The 20,670-nt window shown below is 46.6% G+C and overlaps 2 protein-coding genes across 2 annotated transcripts; both read left to right on the top strand.

Moving 5' to 3' along the window:
- The first annotated feature begins 3,065 nt into the window (after positions 1 to 3,065).
- LOC117040450 (protein mago nashi homolog) lies at positions 3,066 to 3,518 on the top strand. The gene has a single exon (XM_033138229.1). It carries the CDS (start codon positions 3,066 to 3,068, stop codon positions 3,516 to 3,518), a length of 453 nt encoding a protein of 150 aa, XP_032994120.1.
- Positions 3,519 to 10,350: 6,832 nt separating this feature from the next.
- Positions 10,351 to 20,191, top strand: EXOSC2 (exosome component 2). Its single transcript, XM_033137895.1, has 9 exons — positions 10,351 to 10,545; positions 11,895 to 11,996; positions 13,187 to 13,232; positions 13,934 to 14,023; positions 14,734 to 14,799; positions 15,051 to 15,119; positions 17,360 to 17,536; positions 18,963 to 19,091; positions 19,909 to 20,191. The coding sequence occupies exons 1-9, from the start codon at positions 10,379 to 10,381 to the stop codon at positions 19,987 to 19,989; spliced, it is 927 nt and encodes a 308-aa protein (XP_032993786.1). The 5' UTR covers positions 10,351 to 10,378; the 3' UTR covers positions 19,990 to 20,191.
- Positions 20,192 to 20,670: the final 479 nt, after the last annotated feature.

Below are 20,670 nucleotides of genomic sequence, written 5' to 3'. Positions count from 1 at the left end.
CTTTAGAACAAATCAAACTATTTGTCCATCAGTATTGTCTACTCTGACAGAACCTCTCTCCATCTCAGTCCTCTTTCTCTCTCCATGGCAATCAAGATTGTTTGTAAACTCTGCATCCAATAAAGGAAGCATTTGTTTCTGTTCTGTTTTTGTAAAATATACATTTTTTGTAATAGTACCTATTGATGATGATATCTATTCCTATTGTAAGGAGATGATATATAGAGTTGTCTCACAAATGGTGTTCGACTTCCATGAAATGCTGGTCACTTTAACATTGTAAATATAAATCTGTGTAAAACGCTATTTGATATTATATATAATTTGATTGTATTATGTACACAGTTGTATATACATCTTTGTACCTCTCTCATTCTCTCTTGTATTATAAATAATAATAATAAAAACAACCCACCACAAATTACTGGCAATGGAAGATATGTAGATACTTCAGAGTTTACATCATCTAAATTTGTTAAGAGTTGGTGTGATTCGAAGTCCCAAATTAAAACCGCTTCCCTGCCATGAATAATGGCAGGTAATTAATACTGGCATACTTTACAGGAGCATTGTACAGATTTGTTCCTTTGTCCAAAGCATTTACCGGTATACATGAATCACAGTTGCTTACTGGAAATGAGAGGAGGAGTAGGCGAGATGGTAATGTGGTGCAAATACATTGGTGTAACCAATCTGGCACTCCTGTTGGTGAGTTTGCACTACACAGACCTCCCCACTTCGTTGCTTTAATATAACTTAACTATAGTTTAAATAGTGCTATTCTCATAGAAAAAGAGATGCCAGAACTTACCATTAACACCTCCCTCATTCTCTTAGAATGGCCATCCATCCTCAAATCGTTCAGGGGTGTGTGTGTGTTTTTTGTGTGGTGTTTGTCATTGTTAACTGACTTGTATATTAAGACACATGTGGTAAAATGTTGTGTAGAGAAACATTTGTGGGATATAAGGTAAAGTGAGAGCAGTGGGTGGGCCGTGAGAGGAGGATGGAACCTTGGGGTGTGCTGCGTGCTGATTGGCTGAGGATTGAGTGTGACAGGCAGGTGACAGGACAGGTGTGTGTGTGTGGCAGTTAAAGGCAGTTGGGCTTCAGAGGGGGGGGGGGAGGGAGTCTCCAAGAAATCCAGTTCCTCAAGACATGTTTGTGGCTTAGACAAGCTGATTTGTCTCAGGAGGGCAGTTTGGTCCCAGGGACTCTGATTCCCATTCCTGATCTCCACAGAGGAAGGGCCTTGACAGTCTCATCTTTGGGAAGGAGAAAGGAATCTGCCCTGCTGAGGTCTTCCAAAATTTGGCAGTTGTGGTCCCAGCCAGTGTCAACAGATACAAAACCAGTTCCTTATTATTAAGGTCTTGATCTAAATATACAAATTCAAAAGAGCCAGACAAGATCTCAGAAAATACTTTGGTCCAGGACCCTTTGTTTGGTGCAGTCCTGCCAGATGTGCATGTGGGTGTCAGGATCCTGGCATGGTGGGGAGGCACCCCTATGTGTGCAAAGTAAATTCATTGTGATGTTAAATAGCAACCAGGTGCCATTTGCAGGGAGATGTCCCTGGTTTGAGCCAAAAGAGATCTCTGTGGAGACCTTGGGAGTAGAACTTTCTCCCATCTTATTCTTGTATCTGAACTTGCCTGGAAAGACTCTTGTCACCATAGGCATACCCGGGGAGGGGCAGGGGGGGAAGATGCCCGGATCAATAAAAATCAATAAAAATACATAGCAAACTGAGGTTCTGCTCCCCCCAAAGGAAAGGCCTGCCCCTGCAACCAAAATCTTGGCTACGCCATGGTTGTCACTCTTTGTGGCCAGACTTAACTTGGCAAGATCTCTCTCTCCCGTCTCAAGGTCTTTGATGATGACTCCATCTGGGTGAATGGGAAAGAAGAGAACGGCCACTTAAGGGATGGGAAACCCCTTGGGGTGCCACATCCCACCCTCCCAAACCCAAGCTGCCCCTATTCTGTTGGCTACCAAAATATGTTTATTTCAAGCCTGATTTTGGTGGGGGCGAGAGGTGAACCTGTGGCCGCCAGAGGCTGTCTCTCCAGCCCCCAGGGTGCCCTTGTGGGGCATGTTGGCATGTCCTATCCAAGGACTGCCCCCCCCACTGCCTCCCAGAGCTCGGCTTTAAATGCAGAAGATTGTAGAGGCTGAGGTACCCTTCCCAAGTTCTCCCGGCCACATGAAGATCATCTTCCCAGGGGCTCCACCGTGAAGCCGCTCAAAGAGGCTGGCAACTCTGCAGGTGAAACAAAGGGAAAAGGTTGGAAAGAAAGTCAAAAAAACAAAAAAAACCCACTTCTGCCTTCCTCCAAGTCCCCTTGAAGCAGAGGTCAGCCTCCTCCGGACTCCATTATCGTCAGTGACTTACAGGCCTCGCAATCGTCTTCCTCTCAGCAACAGAACAATTGCTCACATGAAGGCTTAAAGAATGGTTGATATATTTTTTTAAATGCAGATACGGTATATAAAGCATCCAAAGCTGGGACAATAGGTTTGGCTGGCACAGTTATCTGGGATATAATAAAGTTAAAATATAGACTGGATTCCTCAATCACATAATAAGGAAATCTCTATTTACTGTATGGAAAGGAAATAAAAAATTATTGGAACCCAAAACCCCTTGGTGGTTGTCACCGGTAGAGGCAACAGCAGTGAAAAAGAAAAACATGGATATCAATTGGCCAACATACAAGGAAATATTAGAAGAAGAAAATAACCAATTAAAAATTTAAAAAATACAAAGAACCAAAGCAGGCATATGTGAACTGGCCACAATATTACCAGTTAAACAAAAATTTTAAATCAGACAAAAAAATTAATGCATTTGACACAAAGATATTGGATTTAATTAATAATGATGATGATGATGATGATGATGATAATTATTATTATTTATTTATACAGCCCCCTTCCCAGTTTAAAAACCAGGCTCAGGGCAGCTAACAGGAAATATAAAACATTGATTAAAATACGACTTAACAACAGCATAAAACGGTTGCATGCTGGTGTCTTGGTGGGCCAGTGGGGCATATGCGGCCATGGCAAGCGATTTCCAGTTGCGTTATTACGTTGGGCACAAGGGGAAGTTCGGCCACGAGTTTCTCGAGTTCAAGTTCCGCCCTGACAGGAAACTGAGATATGCAAACAACAGCAATTATAAAAATGATGTCATGATCAGAAAAGAAGCCTACGTACACAAAAGTGTGAGGGGAGGGCGAAAGAGGATAATCGACGACAGCGAAATCACGAAAGAAGATGATGCATTATGGCCACCTCCTGACAGAGTTGGCTGGCAGGAGCTTGAAATTGTAACTGGTGATGAACACATCTCTTTTACCACATCAAAAATTGGTACGCTTATTGATGTAAATCAGTCCAAGGATCCAGGTCTTAGAGTGTTTTACCACCTTGTCCAGGACCTCAAGTGTCTCTTCTTCAGTCTCATTGGATTACACTTCAAGATTAAGCCAATTGAAATTGTGTGGATTTAAATTTGCACTGCAAAGTTTCTTTCGGTGGGGTCACTTTCCATTCCTTATCCCTCATTGGTTTTATGTGTGTCAGATTTTTTTACAGAGTGAATTTAATAAATGCTAAAAAGCTAAACAACAACAACAACAACATAAAACGCAACATAAAATGCAGCATCGATATCAATAAAATTCTAAAATTCAGGGGGCATTTTGCAAAAGAAAAGAAAAAGAAAAAACCCCAATCAGTAGACATCAAATGATGACCAGGGCTAACTGGCCAAGTTGGTCCTACTAGGGCCAGCAAGGAGACCAGGGAAGAATTTAAATGTGGGGTCCCAGAAAGGGTTTCTTCATAGAAGAGGAAAGGGAAAAGGGAATAGAGGATCAGGCTAATTCAAATTGAAGGCCAGGAGGCATAGCTCTGTCTTGCAGGCCCTGAAGAAGGAAATCAAGTCCTGCAGAGCCCTAGTCTAGTGGGAGAGAGCATTCTACCAGGTCGGAGCCATCACTGAAAAGGGTGAGAACAACTATTATTAAATGACAAAAAGATATTATCAAAAACATACAGATTATTATTGGATTGGGACCTTCAGAATGAGGAGGTGAAGGAAGTGATGGTGAAGTGGGCACATGATTTTGGCTATCCAATTGAGATGGAAAAATGGGGGAAATTATGGGGAAAAGACTTAAAATTCACTGAATGCTATCTGATAAAAAAACTTAATGAAAATGATTTACAGGTGGTACCTGACCCCATCCAAATTAGCAAAAAAGAAAAAAGAAAAGAAAACTAACAGCAATATGTGTTGGAGATGTAAACAAAATGAAGGAAACTTATTTCACATGTGGTGGACATGTCCCCAAATAAAAAAAAAATTGGGACATGATCTATGAGGAACTAAAAAGAATGCTAAAACACACATTTTAAAAGAAACTTGAACCTTTCCTATTAGGCATTCTAACAATAAGCATCCCAAATGAAAATAAAAGAGTGTTTCTTTACGTGACAACAGCAGTTAGAATGCTAATAGCAAAATGCTGGGAAAGTGAGTTAATACTGTACCAACAAAAGACGAGTGGGAATTAAAGTTGTGTGAGTACCTCAAACTAGCCAAAATGGCAGAACTAATAAGAGATCACTCAGGCGACAAGGTAAAAAAGGAATGGGATGGCTTCAAAAAATACCTGACAAAATATGGTTTCAAAAACAATACTCGGTTGTGCTTAGATTAATCTCACAAATATAATGGAAAAAATTATTTTAATAAATGAATACAGAATATTTGTCACTTAAGAGTAGTATTGAAACTGCAAAGAGACAGAGGGAAGTCAACTAATATAGCAGGGATTAAAACTAGTTTTCTGGAACAGAAAGAAAATGACTGTAAAAAAGAAAAAAGAAAAGAAGGATAACAAATGTATTTCTTTCTGAGAACCTGGAGTATAGAATATTTAAATTACTGTTTGTATCCTTTGAACAATTTTGTGTACTTGATTAATTCTTTTTTTTGTTTTATTATTATTTATTATTATTCTTTCTTTTCTTTTTATATTTTTACCTTTTTGTATTTTTTTTCTTTTTCTTTTTGAGTATCTGGATGTAATGTTAAATTCATGCTTTCTCTGTAATTTAAAAAAATGCAATATTTTTTTTTAAAAAAAGAACAATTGCTCACCTGGACCCCCAGACTTGCTTGTTTCCACCCCCTGGCGACCCACAAGGATCTTCTTTGGAGACATGGGGTGGATGTTGTTCCTCTTGCAGCAGCTCTCACAGCCTCTTGAAGCTAGGAGAGAATGGGGAGAAGTTGAGAAACTGGAGCCCTGGGTTCAAGACATCCTTCCGCCACCACGCTCACAAGTTGACCTTGGCCCAGCCCCTCTCTCTGCCCAGTCCACCTCAGGGAAGTCCAAACGAGGCAGAGGAGGGCCGCAGCAATGGACCTGATCATTGTCTTGTGGGCCAGGGCTTCAAACTCACTGCCAACTCTTTCACTTCTGCTCCTCACTCCCAACTGCTGATCAGTTGCAGTTGGTGCCTTTGAATCCAGCAGTGAGTGATGTCACATAGGCTAGGCGGGGCTAGTCATGGTTGCCTTGACAACAGCCTCCCCACTAAAGCTGGACCACTCTGGCTCCTCCTTCAGAATGGGGAGGCAAGACCCTCCAAGTGCCCCTATTTTCCAGGGACAGTCTTGGATTTACAGAAGCCATCCTGGTTTCTGATTTGATCCTGAAATGTCCTGTTTGTGCTTAGTTAGGACATCCCTATTTTCAGTGGTGAAATGTTGGAGGGTATGCAAGAGGCACAGGAGGCAGATTGTCTGGATGACTATCGCCTCAGAAGAAACTGAGGTTGGGGCTGGGGTTGGGAGATGGGACAGCTGGTGCCGCCACTTCCGTCTTATTCATGCCCACTACCAACTGCTTTTAACTTCTCCCAAATTTTGTGTCCGTGTGTGCAGCCCTCAAACTTCCTACTTCCTGGGGGACCCAACTAGGCTCCCGCCTGCCTGCTAGTGGCTATTGCAGTGTTATAGAAAAAAAACTGCTCCTTTTCCCTTATGGGGTACCCAAGAGCCCATATAGAGCCCTTAAGTGGGTTCCCTATCTGTAGGAGAAAATAACAGAGGCCAACTGGAGAATATTGAGAAGCAAAGCAGCTAGTAAGCATGATCTTTTTTAAACTGTTGCAACAGGGTCCCCACTCACCACACACAGGAGGGAGGAGGAACCCCGAACAATGGTGCACAAGCCCTTATATAGACTTTTGAAATTGCCCACCCTGTAGCTCAAGACTACCACCAAAAACATCATACAGTGGTACCCCGCAAGACGAAATTAATTCGTTCCGCAAGACTTTTCGTCTTGCGGAAATTTCGTCTTGCGAGGCACCTTTTCCCATAGGAACGCATTAAAATTTAATTAATGCGTTCCTATGGGGGGAAAGTCCGGGGGCCCCTCCCGACCGGCACCGGAGCCAAGCCAAGCCGCGTTTTAAGACTACAGTGAGCGAACAGCTGCGCTGCTGTTCGCTCGCTTCAGTCTTAAAACACGGCGCCACGGCTCCAGGAGGGAGGGAGGGGGCCGTGGGATCATGCCCGACATCGGGCACGATCCCACGGCCCCCTCCCGACCGGCATCGGAGCTCTGCGCCGCCGCGTTTTAAGACTGCAGCGATCGTTGCAGTCTTAAAACGCGGCGGCGCGGCTCCGGGAGGGAGGGAGGGGGCCGTGGGATCATGCCCGACATCGGGCACGATCCCACAGCCCCCTCCCGACCGGCATCGGAGCTCCGCGCCGCCGCGTTTTAAGACTGCAGCGATCGTTGCAGTCTTAAAACGCGGCGGCGCGGCTCCAGGAGGGAGGGAGGGGGCCGTTGGATCATGCCCGACATCGGGCACGATCCCACGGCCCCCTTCCGACCGGCATCGGAGCTCCCCGCCGCCGCGTTTTAAGACTGCAGCGATCGTTGCAGTCTTAAAACGCGGCGGCGCGGCTCCGGGAGGGAGGGAGGGGGCCGTTGGATCATGCCCGACATCGGGCACGATCCCATGGCCCCCTCCCGACCGGCATCGGAGCTCTGCGCCGCCGCGTTTTAAGACTGCAGCGATCGTTGCAGTCTTAAAACGCGGCGGCGCGGCTCCGGGAGGGAGGGAGGGGGCCGTGGGATCATGCCCGACATCGGGCACGATCCCACGGCCCCCTCCCGACCGGCATCGGAGCTCCGCGCCGCCGCGTTTTAAGACTGCAGCGATCGTTGCAGTCTTAAAACGCGGCGGCGCGGCTCCAGGAGGGAGGGAGGGGGCCGTGGGATCATGGCCGACATCGGGCACGATCCCACGGCCCCCTCCCGACCGGCATCGGAGCTCCCCGCCGCCGCATTTTAAGACTGCAGCGATCGTTGCAGTCTTAAAACGCGGCGGCGCAGCTCTGGGATGGAGGGAGGGGGCCGTGGGATCATGCCCGACATCGGGCACGATCCCACGGCCCCCTCCCGACATTTCAACGTGGCGCCGCGCGGCTCCAGGAGGGCTTGCCTTTTCGCTGCGGTCGGGAGGGATGTTGTCCGCGTCTGCCATTTTGGATCGACTGCGCATGTCTGGACATGCGCAGACATGCACAGTCGATCCAAAATGGCGGACGCGGACAACACCCCTCCCGACCGGAGTGAAAAGGTAAGCCGGCTTACAGTGGTACCTCGCCAGACGAATTCGTCTTGCGAAAAACAGGCATAGGCGAATTCGTCTCGCGAGTCAACTAAAAACTCGCAAAACCCTTTCGTTTTGCGAGTTTTTCGTTGTGCGAGGCATTCGTCTTGCGGGGTACCACTGTACATACATCACAGAAGGAGGCGGTCTACAGCATAAATCCTGTCTGACAGGATACCTGACAATGGTCACTAATTGCTTTACCTGGGAAGCCTGGCCATTCTTTTGTGATGGTAAATACTTTCATTTCTGAATTCAGGTCACAGGCTCACCCTATTCATACACAAATACACCTTTAAGACAGGTAAGCAAAATACAATGGAGAGGCTTTCCCATTTCCTTCCTCCTTGCAGAGGTCAATTTGGGAGAGTCAAAATGGTTTGGGAGAGTCAAAATGACTCCAGGATTGCTTTTCTGTACTATTTCATACAAGTGGTTTATATACTTATGTATGTGTTTGCCTTGTAAATTTATGAACGTTTAGTTTATATTTTGTACCTTAGAATTCTTATAACAGCGGTAAAGTGATTTATTTATTTTTGAAGAGGGCACACGGGACCCGGGTGCCGCTGTGGTCTAAACCACTGAGCCTTGGGCTTGCTGATCAAAAAGTCAGTGGTTCGAATCCCCACGATGGGGTGAGCTCCCGTTGCTGTCCCAGCTCCTGCCAACCTAGCAGTTTGAAAGCACGCCCAAAAGTGCAAGTAGATAAATAGGTACCGCTCCGGGGGGAAGGTAAACGGCATTTCTGTGTGCTGCTCTGGTTTCGCCAGAAGAGGCTTAGTCATGCTGGTCACATAACCCAGAAGCTGTACGCCGGCTCCCTCAGCCTGTAAAGCGAGACCGAGAGTCATTTGCGACTGGACTTATCTGTCAGTGGACCCTTTACCTTTACAGAAACAGCTCCTTGTGAAGGGCACAAGGGACGCTAGGTATGCCTTTGCTCCCAGCACTGGCGCTAACTCCAAGGGGCCCTGGGTGCCTGGGAACCCACAAAAAACTGGGGGGGGGGGCCTTGGAAGCGGCGTCCTAGGCCTCACAAGGCCTCTGACACCACTTCCATTCCTTGCGAGGAACTGGAAGTGACATTGGAGGCCCCATTGGTCCTAGGATGCCACTTTCAAGGCCCTGCAAGGCCTCAGATGGGACCTCCGGTTTCTCATGAGGTCCCGGAGTTCCTGTCTGAGACCTTGCAGGGCCTTGGAAGTAGTGGGGCCTTGAAGGTGGTGTTCTAGCCTTACACTCCTCCACTTCTGGGAAGGGGACATAATGTGATGTTATGATGTCACAGTGTATGTGATGTCATGATACGGCCTCGCTAGGCACCCATATATGGGGTCCAAGCCAGAGCCCCTGCCTCACAATGGCCACTCAGGTGCCCATTATGATAAAACCCAGAAACGGGACCTGAGCACAATACAACAACAACAACAACTACTACTACTACTACTACTACTGTAATAATGGCATCCCCCACTTTCACCAAGAAGCTCAAAGTGGCAAACATGGTTCTCCTCTTCCCTATTTTATCCTCACAACAATCCTTTGAAGTAGGTTAGGAGAGACAGCAATATTTGCATGTGATATTTAGGGGTTGTTGCTTTTTAACGATAACACAAGTGGACAGAAGAGGGCGCCAGAGAAGCATATTTCAAAGGCACACAAAATCTGCCCGGGCCCTTTTCCTCTCGTACGACCAAACGGGAAAGCGCTTTCGCCCGATGTCGCCAGAATCCATCATGGCTGCTCAGCCACGCTTCTCTGGGCAACCCTCGCTTTGAATGCCTCTACCGCCAAAGGGGACACAGTCTCCTGGTCCATAAAAGTAGATGATACTTCCGGATCCCAAACCTAGCATACAATACTGTATTTTAACTTTTTCAAACGTATTTATATTGCTAATTTTAAACTTCTGTACGCTCAAAGAAGACACACTGAAATCAATGAACCTCAGCTAGCTATGCCTATTCACTTCAACGGGACTTAGCTGAATATAAGTCCATGATGGCGGAATGGACCTAAGTTTGGTCTATTTGAACTACCTCCGTGCACCTATTCAGATCAAAACCTGGTTGGATACATACAACCCATTCACACGCACACGTGTGTGCAGCAGCGGGGGAACTGGTCAAACATGGGATTAAATGTCCAGTTGTTGTTGTTGTTGTTGTTCAGTCGTGTCCGACTCTTCGTGACCCCATGGACCAGAGCACGCCAGGCACGCCTATCCTTCACTGCCTCCCGCAGTTTGGCCAAACTCATGTTAGTAGCTTCGAGAACACTGTCCAACCATCTCATCCTCTGTCGTCCCCTTCTCCTTGTGCCCTCCATCTTTCCCAACATCAGGGTCTTTTCCAGGGAGTCTTCTCTTCTCATGAGGTGGCCAAAGTACTGGAGCCTCAACTTCAGGATCTGTCCTTCTAGTGAGCATTCAGGGCTGATTTCCTTGAGAATGGAAATGTCCAGTTACTTACTGTAAATTCAAATGGGGGGGGGAAGAGAGAGATGTTGTCGAATGACCACCGGAAGTGATCATGTCGACTCGCCAATCTCCACCCCTTTTCCTCCCCGCGTGTCGCTGCCGCTCCCCGCGGGCGTGCCAGGAGTTAAAACGGCGGAACCGGAGGCAGCGCTTCAGAAATCGCGCTGCTGCGTGCCAGCAGTCAAGATGGCGGAAGCTGCAGCAGCAGCACCGGCCCCGGCGACATCCGTGGAAGTGCGGCTCCCGGTTCCCCGCCCTCGCCTGGCTCAGAGCTTCTCCCGCGGGGCGGGCGATTGGGACAAGGACCTGGTGGCCCCGGGGGACACCATCACCACCGACCCAGGATATATGAGGTGAAGGGAAGGCGGGCAGGCAGGCTCCTTCTCATGGAAGAGCCCACGTGGGTAGCTGGTTGCTCCGTAAAATACCTGCCGTGTTTGTGCGTGTGTTATGGGCCAAGCGAGGGGGACACACCTATTGCGCTCCTGCCACCAGCCCTATTCTTTGGGGCTTAATCGGCGCCCCTCAACATGAGCAGCCAAGAGTACCCTGAGCATGTGCAGAACGATGCTCCCAGATCAAGGGGCAGCATTGCATCTTGCTGGCTTCGGTGCCTGCTTAGATATTAAACCACGTGCTCTCAGGCACTGTTGGTTTACAGATTCGTTGGTTGCAAGTCACTTAGGGCTGCCCTGGGCAGGATAAAGTGGCTAGCAGATTTAGTTAATAATAATAATAATAATAATAATAATAATAATTCTCTGGTCCATGGGGTCATGAAGAGTCGGACACGACTGAACAACAACAACAATAATGACAACAACAACAACAGTAAAATAATACATAGGGGGAAGAGCTTGGCTTGGTGATGGAGCATGCACTTTCATATATTTATTTATTTATTTTATTTCATTTCACATGATATATACTCTGCTTGACTGTGGAAAAAGAAGCCTCAAGGCAATCTACAAAAGATAAACCAGGAAATCAGGATCGTTGTTGATATACCGGTACTTCTCCTCCATTAATTTTGTCTGAACCCCCCTTTTTAAAGTCATTGAAGCCAGCGGGGCCTCAGCTTGTGACATTGAGTTCCAGTCATCAATTACATTTGTGAAAAAAGTGTATCTCTATGACAATCACAGGAAACTACCCTAAACCTAGCCAGAGCAATGGTCCATCTCATTCAATATCATCTACACTGACTGCAGGGTTTCAGGCAGGGGGTCTCTTCTCAGTCCTACCTGGAGATACCATCAGAGATTGAACTTGGGACCTTCTGCATGCAAAGCACGTGCTCTACTCACTGAGCAGCAGCAAATCTCCGGAATCTAGTTCAGTTCATTGGATGACCCTAAATTCTAGAATTCTGAGAGTTGAAGGTGGCAGCGGCAGCAGGGGGGCTACCAGCGTCCTTCACACCATATGCTATTCTATACATGTCTTCAAACACTCGCTTGGTAGTTTCCATAGGTGAGACAACCTTGTGGACAGATGAGTGACCAGGGCAGGTCAGGAGAGAGAACCCTTCATTTCCCTATTTCTCTAAACTAGAAAGCCTAATTTTTTTAGTTGCATTCTATATATTGTAGCAGAATAAGGACAGTATAATGCACAGATGAGCAATGATCATGTTCTGAAGTTTTTAAAATAATATACAGAGTTGTGTGTCAGACCATTTATTTTTCCTATTCTCTGGTAGGGGCCACGGGACATACCTGGGAGACGAGAAGCTTGTTGCCTCTGTGGCTGGTGTTGTGGACAGGGTGAACAAGCTGGTCTGTGTAAAAGCTTTGAAAACAAGGTGAGAGGTTCCAGAAGGGCAGCTGTCTTACACCTCATTTGCACGATGCATTTAAAGCAGTATTGCACCCCTGTAAACAGTCATGGCTTCCCCCAAAGAGTCCTGGGAACTGCAGTTTGTTCAGGGTGCTGAGTTGTTAGGGGACCCCTCTATTCTCCTCAGGGAGCTGCGATTCCTAGAGTGGTTGAACACTGGGAATTGTAGCTTGATTTTATTTATTTGTTAAATTTGTATACCACCCTTCATCTGTAGCCCTCAGGACGGTTCACAACATAAAAATACAAGATGAAGAAAACTTGTTGGCTAGTTTATCTGTCACGTGGATGACACAGGGAATAGTTGGCTCTTTTGGATGCCCTGCTTGCCAGAAGAATATGTACCGATAGTTCTTCTCTTGGAGGCAGCCATTCAAAGTGAGTCTGGTTTCCTGTAGAGGGACAGTGTCAGCGTTGAGTGTTTTCAGCTCACAGTCAGTGATGGCCGTCTTCTGTGAGTCATTGACCTGCAACAGGTTGATGGACAAGACAGGGCACATGATCCTGGCATTTGGCTTGCTAGGCACAAGTGGAGATTTAGGATCAGATTTTTCCTTTCCTAAACGGGCTACCTTCCCAAGTTGATGAGCCCCATCTGCCCCTCACATCTACAGCATGTGCAGAAACTTCCTTCTTGACTGTTGGACCCACGATTGGTTTACTCAATCTGCTGGAGCCTGTCTTCACATGCAGGGGAGACTCTCTAATTCACCAAGGGTTTGAAATTCATCGGCTACCCTCTCCTGGTTTAGCTGGCAGATTGAAGCTGCTTCTGGTGTGTGGCTGCTGTCTCATGCTGACAGCTTCTTGAGCCGCAGATGAGAGCTGAGGTCAGGGTGGCGAACTACCCAGAAGGTAGTTCTGATGTTGATGTGGGCTTATGCAGCAACTGGTGATGCTTTTTAAATACACATTTACTCTCCCAGTGAATATTTGGTTTCAGATGCTTTCCTTGAGTCTAAAAATGATTTCATTTGCTTCTCCAACTTGCACCATCAATCCTGACCACTGGTCTTGCTGCCTTTAGGTGGACTGTTGAGAATAACAGTTGGGGGCAGGGGAAGTGCGCAGGTTCCCTAGCCTATCAGTCAAGAGAATGCAGGTTACCAAAGAACCATCTTTTTGAGAGTTGTCTTTGTTTTATTTTCCTTGCAGATACAATGGCGAAGTTGGTGATATTGTGGTTGGACGAATCACAGAGGTACTGAGGCGATCACTTCTTTTTTTTTTTAAGCTGAAGGTGGAGAACCTGCACCTCTGTGGACGTTGCTGGACTTCAACTCTGGCATGCTGGCTGTAGGGACTGGTGGAAGCTGGAGTCCAACAGCATCTTAGGGGGAGACCACACAGCTTCCTTACCCCAGAATTGAAACATACACAACACACCAACTTTTGTATTTTAAAAGTATTTAATGAGAGAGAACATGTCGAGAGGAAAATGCTCAAATGGTCATCAAGGTGGTTTATGGTTTGTCATGGGGAATCTCATGCAGCCCTCTAGGTCTCGCTGTCAGGCCCTCGGGGCTCTCACCAGGTTGCACACTCTACCAAGTCTTCCTCAAGTGCTCTTGCCTAGCTGGATCATGTCCTTGAGTTGTGACTACATCTCTCCCTTGGTTGGACAGAGAAAGCTTTCTGTGTGGGCTTTTGCCTCTGGCCCCACCCTCCACTGGTGTGCAGCCCCCAATAATCTCTCCCAGAGGTAGCGCGCCCTTGAGCTGAAAAAGGTGCCCCTCCTCTGTAATAACATAACATGGTAATAAAATACCTGCACACAATCCAGGCACTCTTGGTTTTTGGGTCAATGGATAGGGCCAGGCTGATCTTCCTCTCGCCATGCTCCATTGAAGAGAAATCTCTTGACTTTAACAAATAGTTAAGAAAATGTTTTTTCCTTTTTAGGTTCAGCAGAAACGGTGGAAAGTCGAGACCAATTCCAGGCTGGATTCTGTCTTGCTCCTTTCATCCATGAATCTTCCAGGAGGGGAGCTGGTGAGTGCCCTCCCAAAGCTGCATCAGTTAGGAAACCTTGGGTGTTTTATCTAAATACACCCAAGCAGTCTTATTGGACCTTCACATAAGCAAGGGCTCCATTGCTAACTCCTGAGCACACAGAGAATAATACTCCTAGTAATGGTTAGTGTGTATGTTGTGATTTTGCTGCCTGTTTGATATCAAGCATATGCTCAGAGGCACTCTTATTTTATTTAGGGGGAATTACTTTTGGCTCAGTGGTAGAACACATGCTTTTCATGCAGAAGGTTCCCAGGTTCGATTCCCAGTGGCATCTCCGCATAGGGCTGGGAGATACTCCCTGTGTGAAACCCTGGAGAGCCGCTGCCAGTCAGTGTTTGACTGGTATAAGGCAGCTTCCTATATTCGTATTTAAATCAGAATCATGAGGACTAGAATTTTTATTTATACGAGGAACGGTCATAGCTCAGTGGTAGAGCGCCTGCTTTGCATGCCGAAGATCCGAGGTTCAATCCCCGACAGCATCCCCACATAAGGATGGGAGAGATCCCCCCCCCCTGCCTCAAACCCCTGGAGAGTCACTGCCAGTCAGTGTAGGCAATACTGAGAGAGATGGACCTCTGTTCTGACTCAATATTCCTAAGTTCAACTGACTTAAGACCTATTTAAATGAATGACAGCCCTGCTAATTTTGCTTCCTTTAATGAATGTGCCTGCATGTTTTTCAGAGGCGGAGATCAGCAGAGGATGAACTGGCAATGCGAGATTACCTGCAGGAAGGGGACCTTATTAGTGTATCCATACTCGTCTAGTACTTGGCCAGGGGGAAGCCAAGGGCAGTGAAAAATCTGATAACCACCCTCTGTTGTTGGACACCTCTGGACCATTGGCCATACTGGCTGCGGTTGATGGGAGTTGGGGAAATCCAACACCATCTGCCATTGGTCCTTCTTCCCTAACCTAAGAAGAGGCATTCGCTCCTCCCTCCTCCCCACGAGCAAATGCCTGTCCAAAATAGGCTGATTTCCTTAAGCGATCCTGACAGGCAGAAGTCCAAGCGGTGTTCTCTGATGGGGCTGTATCGCTGCACACACGGAGTCTGAAATACGGAAAGGTGGGTCAGCTTTACTTGCATGCTGCTCTCTGTGTGGTGAAGTCACTCTGCCTGTCGCATGCCACAGAAAAATCTGGACATGTCCCAGAATATGTGCCAGGCTTTAAAAGAGGATTAAACAAAGCTATGGTGGAGAGGACTATCAAAGGCTGCTAGTCATAATGGCTATGCTCTGCCTCCACAGTCAGGCGCAGTAATTCTTCTGAGTGCCAGTTGCTGGAAACCACAGGAGAGGGGAGCTGCTTTTGTGCTCGAATCCTGCTTGCAGGTTTCCCACCAGCATCTGGTTGGCCACTGTGAGAAGAAGATGCTGGACTAAATGGGCCATTGGCCAGATCCAGCAGGCTCTTCTCATGCTCTTACATTCTTAGAAGGCTCAGCTGGGCTGCAGAGATACCATACTGGCAAATGCATTGTATACGGCACCTGAAATCAGTGGGGTTCTTCTTTCAATGCTTGCTCTTGGGATCAGATGATTGCCTCACTGGCTTTTGCTCCTAGGACAGGGCATGTCCTTGCCAGGTGCTTTTAATTCCCTGCAGAAGGCAGCCTGAGGAGATGAAGAGATCAAGTTCCCCAATTAGAATATTGTGAGAATCTACTCCCCAGTTTTTGGGCTCTGAACTTTGATCTTCCTGGGGCTGTCATTCTGAGACCATAAAGCCCTCCTTACCCCCCCTCCTTTTTGGAAATTGCAACACCTGCTCAGCGTAAGTGATTATTACATTTACAGGAAAACTTCCTCTTTTTTTCTTTCTTTCTGAGTCCTGGGGCTCAGATTTAGAGCTTTATGGGGTTGGGAATTTCTTACAGTCTTTGCTTTCCCCATCTTGGGATAAAAGCGAAGGGAGGGTCCCTGCCAGGGAGTAGGTTGCAATTGAGGATTATCCTGCCCACCTACCCACTTTGGGGGATTAGCATTTACTTAAAAGATGAAAGGAAAAGTGTGATTATGGAATAAAGGGTGAAAGGACAGCAAACTGGATTAAAAAATGCGGTGGGGAATAACTGCTAAAATGGGCTGACTTGATTAAGCTTTTGCTATTACTCTAAGGGTGGATTTTTAAATCTTTTTGGTAGCCATGATCAAGGTACGTCCAACTTTCTCAGTAAGCAATGTAGGGTCCTGTACCTACATATCACCTGCATTCTCTGCTTCTATTAACTTGAGTTCTTTCTCTGCTAGGCTATTCCAGAGCTTGTGCTCAAATTAATTGCTTCCTGGGATCTTAAATAATTAGTTAGTATTCCAATAGTACTTTGAAAGCAATCCATGTTCTCTGTAACCCTTAACAACCACTCTGTAAGGTATTTCATTATTCATTCATTTCCTTCCTTAACAAACTTTAGTGAAAATTTTAAAAACAATTACCAAACAAATTACCGCTATGCTTTAGATTGCATACCCTGTGGATGTGAGCTGAATCTGTAATGTAAAAGATTTTCCATGTTCGTTTTGATGCCATTTGGATGACTGCATTCAAGACTTAATGTCTGTACATGTATATCCCACCTTTTCCTCCAAAGAGCTCAAAGTGGCATACATGATTCTCTCCCTCATTTAATCCCCACAGTCCTGTGAGGTAGGTTGTAGGCTGAGAGGGAAGACTGGCCCAAGGTCACCCAAAGAGCTTCATGGCCCAGTGGGAATTTAAACCCTGGTCTCTCCCAGGGCCTAGTCTTCATTTAATCCATACAACAACCCTGTGAGGTAGGTAAAGGTGAGAAACAGTGATTGGGCCCAAGAATATAAGATGACCCTGCCGGATCAGACCAGTGGCCCATGTAGCCCAGCATCTTTTTCGTAACACCCTCTCCTCCTGTGGCTTCCAGTAACTGGTATTCAGAACCATTACTATCTCTGGCCGTGCAGGTGGAGCATAGCCATCGTGGCTAGTAGCCATTGATAGCCCTCTCCTCCATGAATCTGTCCAATCCTTTTCAAAGCCATCCATGATGGGGGCCATCACTGCCTTCTGTGGGAGGGAGTTCCATATTTAACCTATGCACTGGGTGAAGAAGGACTTCCTTTTATCTTTCCTGAATCAAGGTGAGCCAGGGAGCTTCATGTGGCTGAGTGGGGTCTCCAAGGTCCTAGTGTGACATGCTAACCACTACAACACACTTTGCCCTCTTCCAGCACATTGGAGCTTTTCTCCTGCATCCTTGGTGCATTAACCACTACCTTCCCATCCTGACTGCTCTATGCTGACTTCAGGTCTGCATCTTTGTCTCTCCAGCTTGGCCAGGGTGTGCTCGTCCAGGTGTCGCCTTCCCTCGTGAAGCGACAGAAGACCCATTTCCATGACTTGACTTGTGGGGCTTCCGTTATCCTTGGCAACAATGGGTTCATCTGGATCTACCCAACGCCCAAACAGAAGAATGAGGAGGCTGGGGGATTCGTCACCAACCTGGAGGTGAGCAGCAGAGAAAGAGTTGAATGAATAAGCTATTTACTAGGGTATTTGCAACTGGCAGCCTGCAGCCAAGTCTTGGCATTCTCCTGTTCCACTTGATCCACCCCTCAAGGTAAGGGATGAGCAGTGGTGCTGGAGGTGTTTTGAGGTTCAGCCTCCTACCTAGTTAAGAACATGAGAAGAGCCTGCTGGGTTAAGCCAGTCACCCATCTAGTCCAGCATCCTGTTCTCAGTGATTGAGCAGGTACTTGTGGGAAGCCTGGAAGCAGGTCCCGAGTGCAATAGCACTCTCCCTTCCTGTGGTTTCCAGTAAGTGGTATTCAGAAGCATTGCTGCCTCCAACTGTGGAGGAAGAGCATAGCTTGTAGCCATTGTGGCTAATACTCATTGATAGCCTTCTTCATTAATTTGTCTTATCCTCTTTTAAAACCTTCCAAGTTGGTGGCCATCACCTCCTGTAGGAACGGGTTTGACAGTTTAACTATGCACTGAGTGGAGAAGAACTTTCTTTTATCTGCCCTTAATCTTCCAACATTTAGCTTCATCCACAATATGCCCACAATTTCCATCAATACAGTTTTAGATTGCAGAACTGGGAAGTTCTGTGTGAGATCCTGGGAAGATTCGCTGGAGAGTGTTTTGACTTTGAGGGCTCGCTGTGTTAGCCTGTAGCAGCAAAACTAACAGTCTTCTGGTGCCTTATAGACTGCTGTTGAACCTGAACTGACAGTTCACCAGAACTAATGTTCATCACTTGAGGCTGTCTTTTGCTTTCTCTCCTGTTCACGTTAGGTCTAAAGTCTTTCACGTCTCACTTGTATGGTTGACACATAACCCTAAACCAGTTTGTTATACCACAGGTTAGTGTAGTGGTTCCCAAACCTTTTCAGACCCCTGTCGCCTTGATTCTATAAATCTCGCCCCCTCCCCGCCTACTACCCTGTGAAAAGCATTATTCAGAATAGCGGTTTGCATGACCCACTAAAGAAGATATTGACAAAGTTCAAAACGGTAACAGTTCATTGCACATTTATTCAAAATCTAATTAAAACTATTTAATTTAATTAATTCAACAAAATTGGTGAATATGATTCAGTGACACTAGCTTTTCAAAGTCTGGTAGATCTGTATGCCTTCAGTGCCTCCCCTGCGTTTTAGTTACCTTCCCACCCCAAGTAATTCCACCGTCCACTTCCGGATTGACTGACTTAAGTGTTATGTGTGAACTCTGACCGGCGCCTTAACTATGGCTTGTTATTGCCAGCAAACCACAGCCTGCAACCATTCTTTGGGTTGCAAACCTTGGGTTTGACTGCGGCTTGGTGTTGCGTGAGTGAACTTGGGGTTCTTCCTTCACCACCCTCCATCGTTGCTCCTGAGACAATGGCCACTGACTTCATGTGGGTTCCTTACTTCCCCCTTTTAGCCAGTGCCCTTGCCTGACCGTGAAGTGATTTCCCGACTCCGGAACTGTGTTGTGGCTCTGGCAGCGCAGAAACAGATGCTCTATGACACCAGCATCCTCTATTGCTACGAGGCCTCCCTTTCTCATGAGGTGATGTATCCAATTTCTGCTCTTTGTTCTGGGCTGTGGAAGGGTGGCAGGGGTGGTGGCAGGCTGGCTTGGCTATGCATCCATGCGTGCACACACTTTTCTGGTTTCCACAGGCCATAATGTTTTCCTGCAATGGAATGGGTTGTCCATTTCTCCTCAACAATGAGTTGGCCCCATGTATATCTATAGGACACCACTTCCTCTTCAGTTATTAATGCAAGCCATAAAGGTGTGACTTCCAAAACTCATGCAGTCTCTCTTCCCCACCCCCCTCTCTTACACAATCTTAGTGTGAGTATAATGTTAGAATGGGGTGTGGCTCAGTATCTGGAAGGGATCCTGCACTACTGAGTTAGCCGTTACACTGCTGTTCATGAACGATGACAGTCTAAAGACAAACACAATGTCTTAACAACGGATGTGAGAATATTTTTTGCCAGTGATGAGCCCAGCTTCTACTGAGCAGTTTGCAGGGTACACCAGTATGGCATCAGAAGGGCTATTTGCTTTTATGAAGATTTTGATTGAAGCACATGTTCTCTTACCCATTTATCCTTTTCCTTGAAAGTTCTGGTGGTGAGAAATATCCCCAAATCTGCAAGTACTTTTAAAACAATTGCAAAGCTGCTGGGGGGGGGGGAAGAGAGTTGGAGACATTACAGATCAGTGCTGTACATAGCCAGCTTCTTCCTGCTCAAACAAAAGCATTCTAAAAAGCTGAAGGGCGAGTTTAGATTGACTACAAGTGTTCCTGAACCGTCTGTGCTGTGTGATCTTCTTTGCATGCTAATTTAATTTTTTTTTTTTAAATTGACAGATCAAGGACCTTCTCAAGCCAGAGGTGATGGAGAAGATTGTGCTGGAGACGCGCCAGAGACTGCTGGAACTGGAGGGGTGACTGGAGAGGGAAAGTGGCAAGGCAGTGATGGTCCTTTCCTTTCAGGGATCTAGCCTCCCTGATGTTTTTTTCCCCCAGTGTGAGATTTCATTACAAATCCCATACCAAATAGAAAAAGGGGGACTGTGGAAACGATGAGAACTTTTGCTTAAGAATCTTGTTATCCTTTGTTATGCTGCGGCCCTTCCAATGAGGCTGGACTACAGTTCACACCACCACCCCAACCGTCAGCTGTACTGCCTGCAGGGGCTGATAAGCTGGGCTCCAGCAGGATAGGAGTCCAACAGCTTCTCAATGGCTACTGCTTCTTCAGCCCCTGACCTAGCTGAAATGCAGCATCACATTCCTCTACATGTAGCCAGCATCGTAAAAAGCATCTGTGATACTGTGGATGCTTCAAGTTATGTGTGGGGGTGGGGGATTCTTTCTTTTTACTGGAGATATTTCAATAAACTTTAGTTGTTTAAAAAAAATGAGTGCATGTGTGTTTGAGAGAGTTCACATCGAAGGTACTTCTTTAAGCAGTGCAGAGTTAAACTATGGAACTTGCTCGCATAGCAGGCAGAGATGGCCACCAACTTGGATGACTTTGAAAGAGAACTGAACTAATTAATGAAGAATGAGGCTACTGATGGCTACTAATGTGTCTGGCCAAACAAACCATAGTTAAGTATGGGTGCC

This window comes from Lacerta agilis, chromosome Z (genome assembly GCF_009819535.1).
Source record: "Lacerta agilis isolate rLacAgi1 chromosome Z, rLacAgi1.pri, whole genome shotgun sequence".
Lineage (NCBI taxonomy): Eukaryota > Metazoa > Chordata > Lepidosauria > Squamata > Lacertidae > Lacerta > Lacerta agilis.
Note: the sequence above shows the minus strand (reverse complement) of the source record. Positions and strands in the feature narration are given on the sequence as shown.